Here is a 6370-nt window from a genome sequence, read left to right on the forward strand (position 1 = left end):
TGTTTTGTATTTTTAGTAGAGACGGGGTTTCACTGTGTTAGCCAGGATGGTCTCGATCTTCTGACCTCGTGATCCACCCGCCTCGGCCTTCCAAAGTGCTGGGATTACAGGCGTGAGCCACTGCGCCTGGCCTAAATATATTTTTTAAAATAAATAAGAGATGGGTGTCACTAAGTTGCCCAGGCTGATCTCAAACTCCTAAACTCAAGTGATCCTCCCACCTCAGCCTCCCAAAGTGCTAGGATTGCAAGGTGAGCTACCATGCCCAGCCAATGAATTTTTTGTTATTTTTTAATTTTTTTTTTTTTAATTGAAGTGTTACTATGATTCCTGGGCTACTTTCAAACTCCTGGGGTCAAACAATCCTCCCACCTCAGCCTCCCAAGTAGTTGAGACTACAGGGAATGGGCTCCTGCATCTGACTTAAAGCTAGGTTTTAGTGTGGAATCTGAAGTGATATATATAAACTTCATATTCTGTTACATTAAAGTGTAGATCTTATACTTCAAATGGATCTTTTACCATGCATTAGCCACCTGGAAAATAGTGGCTCACTGTGTTATTCCAGTCTTTCAAATGTTGACGCCTTTTATTATACAATATTTTAAAAATCACATATAGTTATATTACCACTGATATCAGAAAAGTGTCTAAGTATAAACTCATTAGTTAATAGTAGTAGATGCAAGTTTTCCAAAATCCTAACTCAAAATCCCAGATTTTATCATTGGCAACAAATACTGTCAGTGTTGTCCGTGAAGTGGCCAGCTCACTTCATTCACTTTTGAGAAAATATTTACTGGATACCCTAAATAACCATAGTTGTCAGTCATTCTTTGAAGTTAAAAATGGAGTTCCATTTAAAAAGCAGCAGTTCAGCTTGTGACTCATTCACACTAGTACTTTTCCTTGAGACATCCTGTAGCACAGGTGCTTTATGCATTCCCATTTCATAAACACAGAATATGAAAGACTTCTACTCAAAGGTTGTAACTTAATAAATTCTGATTTTTACCGCTACTTAATTGAAACTGATGTTTTTCTTTTTTATTGGAAGTGTGTGGTGGTGAGGAATACTGTGACTTCTAGTGCAGTTTAATGATAGTGCATTGATTCATGCTACCCAGCTTACTCACCTTTGCTTTTGCATCATCACTGTAAATGCTGACACAACAAGTAAAGGCAAATAGTGTCTTTGTGTTGTTCTAAAAGTAGTTTTGACCGTTTGTATCCCTTGAAAAGCTTTCAGAGACCTCTGAAACACTATAGACCACACTTAGAGAACAAACCATTGGTCTACAGGTAAATCCATCATTAAGCCTAATTTTAATAAGGAAATCATAAGATGAGGAGAGGAGCGTTTAGATAGGATTTATTCTACAATATTGCATAGAGGCTGTGATTCATATTATTAATCCTGTTTAAAATCTCTGGAAAGCTTTGGAAGAGGATGTATTACTAAATTCTTTTTTTTTTTTTTTTTTTTTTGTATCTTTATTTTTTGTTGTTGGTAAGATCTATCCTCAGGAGAGACACAGCATAAGAGTTCCTGAATCTGGAGAACATTATGAACTGCATCTTTTGCACTACCTTCAAGAAAACCTTGGATCACATATTGCTGCTCTAAAAGTGATATAATTTTGACCTGTATAGAACTCTCTGGTATACACTGGCTATTTAACCAAATGAGGAGGTTTAATCAATAGAAAACACAGAATTGATCATCACACTTTGATACCTGCCACGTAACATCTACTCCTGAAAATAAATGTGGTGCCATGCAGGGGTCTACAGTTTGTGGTAGTAATCTAATACCTTAACCCCACATGCTCAAAATCAAATGATACATATTCCTGAGAGACCCAGCAATACCATGAGAATTATTTAAAAAAAAAAAAAGCATTAACACCATGTATTCATACTACCCTATTTTCACTTTTAATAGTATTATAAACTTCATGAACTTAATTAGCGTATTTTTACAGTATACTTTTGAGTTTGTTAAAATATGGTATTAGTGATTGGTTTGGTTCAGTTCCAGAATCTCTGACTAGTTACAGATTTGATAGCACTTAAATGTAATTGAATAGCTTATGCTTCATTGCTTGGGCATATCCAGCATGTTATGAACTAATAACTATTAAACTTGACCTAACCAGTCATTCATTATTGATTTTTCAAGGATAACTTAGTGGCCTCCTAAAGACACTTGTTTTGGCACTGACCAGTTTTTAGCCAATTTAATCTGTATCTAGTATAAATAATACTCATTTTTCTTTGATGATATTAATGGAGTGGGCTTTTCCTTTTGCATAAAGGCTAGTAACTGTATATGTAGCATGGATTTAATTAGTCATGATACTGATAATTACAGGCAGAAAATTTTTAATCAAATGATTAGAGCTTAAATATTTGCAGGCAAGTTTTTTTTTTTTTCCTTTAAGAAAAGGAAAAAGTACACATTCACTAGAATTCTTCAGAAAATTTAGTGGTGCCAGTTTCCATTTGGAATTTCCTTATTAAAATATTCTAGAATTTTAAGGAGATTGAAGGGAATCACAGTGGGGTGGGGAGTCCTGGGTTTGGGAAATGACAGAGAGAAGAGGTGGTGACGGCCTGATTAAAAACTAAGCAGAAGTAGTTTTAACAAAAAGACTCAGGAAAATGTTTGGAAACTGAAATTTAAACAACTAGAATATTAAGGAAACCAGAATCAATAAATTACTGTCTTGCCAGCACAGCTACAGAGTAACATGATTCAGGGGAGGAAGAGTTCCTTAGAGTTACTTTTATAATTCTTTTTTTTTTTTTCCCTCTTAGGTTTAGAAATCCTACACATTTAAACTTTATCCTTTTAAAATTATTTGAACATAATTTAGATATTGAAAGCTTAAAATACAAATGTTTACAGATAACCTCTTTACCATAAACTAATCCCTGGCAAGCCATGGCTCTCTTTTTTTTGGTGTTTAAAACCTATAAACAGTTTTCTTGAATGATCATGAACTTTTCTTGGTTTAGCACTAGGATTTAGCTATGAAGAGAGCTCATAGGCTTTCAGGTGCTAATTGAGATCTGCCCTGTTAGAGTCTTGGGGTGCTAGATCGGTCACATTGACACCAGTGGCAGGGAAGGCATCTATGAGTTTGATGCTTTTTATCGCACACTTCAGTGTTTAGAAAGTTATTACCAATACTTTTAAACAACACTCCCAAGAAACTTTGCTATATTTCTTTCTCATCACTACAGAGAGAGTAGATTTCCCCATAGAGAGCACAGTCTTCATTAGTAAGGTTGGTGACTACTGGTAAGAGGTGGACTTCATTGACACCAAGTGGGAGGTAGGGAAAGCCCAGAAATGGCAGGATGACATGGTGGTTCTGTCATTGGGAAAGGTATTGGGTTTTGCTGTTTGTGTTTATACTGTATAATAGATACCACACTTTTTCTTATTATCTGTATATGTATTGCTTTTCATGTTTGATATTTTCCCATGCCAAGATTTGTTTATATATATTTTCAATGTTAAATTAAATTGATTTGGGTAACTTTCTTCCCCAAGAAAGTATTTTCCCCTTTAAGTATATATCTGACTGTGGAGGGTGTTTTGTTTTGTTTTGTTTTGTTTGGACTAATTGGCCTCAAAGGATCTATCCTTATATGCAATATAAAGTAGAAATGGTATACAGTAGCTTTTAACCAGCTACTCCATTGAAACCTGTCACCCATTAAGGCTGTTTCTTCAAAATGGTATCTTTTATTTTGCTGAAACAAACTTAGAAAACTTCATGTACTCTTGAATTCACCGGTTCGGTGTTTTCCTTTTGCATGTTGCCTTCTCCTTTCCTCCTATCACAAAGAATGTTTCTATTATCACTCCCAGTCACTTAAATGCCATTCCGCTGCTTTAGCGGGAAAAAATACCTGAATGAATTCACTTGCAGAAAGACAGTTTGACTGAATTTGCTTTTTGCAACCAGTGTGGAAAATATCATAGTCAATTGAGGCAATCAGTAGAAATCTAACTGAAAGTTTGTACCCCATGAGTATGGGTAACAGCTTAAACGGCAAGAATATATAAAAGTAGCAACAGTTTAGTGGGAGCCAAAAAGCACTAGGTTACATAATATCATACTGTGTTTTTAAAGACTTGATAAATGTGTACACTTGAACAGCCATCAAGAGGGATAGTTGAGCATTTTAGAGTAGTGGAACTCAAAATCTAAGATTCATCTGGGATACTTACTAAAAGAAATGTAGAATTTTGAATCTCACTCTTAAAAGTATGTATTCCCAGGCTAGGCATGGTGGCTCACACCTGTAATCCTAGAACTTTGGGAGACCAAGGTGGGTGAATCACTTGAAGTCAGGAGATCAAGACCACCTTGGTCAACATGGTGAAACCCTGTCTCTACTAGAAATACAAAAAAATTAGCCGGGCATGATGGCGTGTGCCTATAATCCCGAACCTACTCGGGAGACTGAGGCAGGAGAATCGCTTGAACCTAGGAGGCGGAAGTTGCAGTGAGCTGAGATGGTGCCACTGTAGTCCAGTCTGGGCGACAGAGTGAGACTCTGCCTCAAAATAAATAAATAAATAAAAATTTGTATTCCATTGATTTGGGTAGACACCAGGAATGTGCATTTCTAACAAGCTTTCCAGGCGATCCTACAGTAAGTCATCTATGGACTACTTTAAGAAACTCTTCTATAGAGAATGGAGTTGGATTAATAATAGGTGATTTTTTACACTGGACTGATTCACAAGAACCTAAACAGTAGTCCATGAAGCTGCTCATCTGTGGTAACTGTTTGGCCCTTCTCACTCTGAAAGCCGCAGGAGATGTTTACTTTGTTTCTATCCCGTTTGTCTGGAGATTAATTTTGGAATAAAAGTTTTTCTCTTTATGCCATTCCTGGTTCTTTTCCAAAGCCTCATGCAAGAGGATTAGGTCACAATGCATGCATTACCTTTTAAAAAATGCAATGTTGATACCGATGCTTACTTTTTTTTTTTTTACTACTTGTTTTATTCCTTCCAGATAGTATAGCCCGCCTTTCTATAGCATAGTTCTCTTCAGGTGGAATGATTCCTGTGAGATTTCTCATTATTAAATCATGCATTTTCCAAGATGGAATCAATCTTTGATTTAATCTAATATTCTTATTTGTTAGAAGAACAACCTACATGCTAGAGAGAGAGGAGGAGATATACCCGTGACCACAGCCAGTTAGTAGCCAGTTGGTGCTGGACTCCAGCCAGGTGTCCTGCCTCATGGTAGTTAAATGATATATAGAAAAGGTAAATTTTTAAAGAAATATTTATTAATATATTCGTATAAAACATTTTAAAGGTAACCACATAAAATGGTTAATTTTCCATTCCAAAGTAAATGCTAAGCATGCTTATTAATGAAGCAGTACTTCTAATTAGTATATGACATTCTGAAGTTAATTAAACTCATTGCACTAAATGTGTCTTCCTTGGTATAGTGGGGGATTTGAGGATTGGAATATAGAGTAGAGTGCTTGCTTACACCTGGGAGCCCATCTTATAGCTATTTGATGTAAGAAAAGAGACATGGCCATTTCTAAACTATATAAGGTGAGTAGTCTATTCCCAGCAGATATAAAAGAGAAAGAAAACTTTTTTGACTCCCACCTTCCCAGCCTCACCTATCCATCTTCCAGCCTCAAATATGGAGAAGTTAGTGCAAGGTGCTGGGCTCTAGGTAGTCATTTCATAAGTCCTTTACAGGTAAAGAAAAAGTAGTGTTTGTATGTTTGTTTTTAAGTAACCCCAAAATAAATTTATGTTGTATTCAGCAAAATTGGAGTTCAGGTGTTTAATTTTAGAACATAAAGTGCCTGCTGTTTTAAGCATTGACTTGTATAAAAAGAATTGCATGTCTCACTCCAGTAAGCTTATGGGTTTTCTCATTTTTAGGTATATGGCTTTTAATCATGTAAAGTGAAACATTAGTTTTGTTGCATTTTATTACAGGTTCTTTGTTGCAATAAAGATGCTGCTGAAATTAACTGATTTAAATGTTCCTTTTTCTCCCATTTGCCCATGGGAAATGTACAACCTTGCCTTGATTAGTGGCAACTATGGAGTGACTAATACACATGAACAAGGTCATGTGCTTGCAGTGGAGAAGAGAGACTGCAGTATAAAGGATTACATGGGGGTTTTAGTATAAACACTAACCAAAATGCATCCAAGCCTAATGGGAGGTGTGCAGAAAACTGCTTTCTATCTGCAAGTGGTTCCCAACAACCAGTGGTTGATACTACATGGGTAAATGGTGCTTACAGCCAGTGAGGAGCATATCCCCCTACCCCAATCTCCACCCCTGAGCACCTGGGG

The 6370-nt window shown here is 36.3% G+C and overlaps 1 protein-coding gene across 12 annotated transcripts in view; it reads left to right on the top strand.

The window, feature by feature from the left end:
* The window catches only part of DPP8 (dipeptidyl peptidase 8), a 78389-nt gene extending 72350 nt beyond the window's left edge, over window positions 1–6039 (top strand). For 11 of the 12 annotated variants that reach the window (XR_001881320.1, XM_017851186.1, XM_017851179.1 and 8 more), the window contains one exon: window positions 1516–6039. Coding sequence is in view for 11 of the 12 variants with exons in the window: in XM_017851186.1 (XP_017706675.1) it covers window positions 1516–1638 (123 nt within the window). In the remaining variant the exon portion in view is untranslated. The remainder of the gene's footprint in view (window positions 1–1515) is intronic. The other variant, XM_017851184.1, reaches the window with a different exon arrangement.
* Window positions 6040–6370: the final 331 nt, after the last annotated feature.

This window comes from Rhinopithecus bieti, unplaced genomic scaffold, assembly GCF_001698545.2.
Source record: "Rhinopithecus bieti isolate Rb0 unplaced genomic scaffold, ASM169854v2 scaffold_31548, whole genome shotgun sequence".
In the NCBI taxonomy this organism is placed as follows: Eukaryota; Metazoa; Chordata; class Mammalia; order Primates; family Cercopithecidae; genus Rhinopithecus; species Rhinopithecus bieti.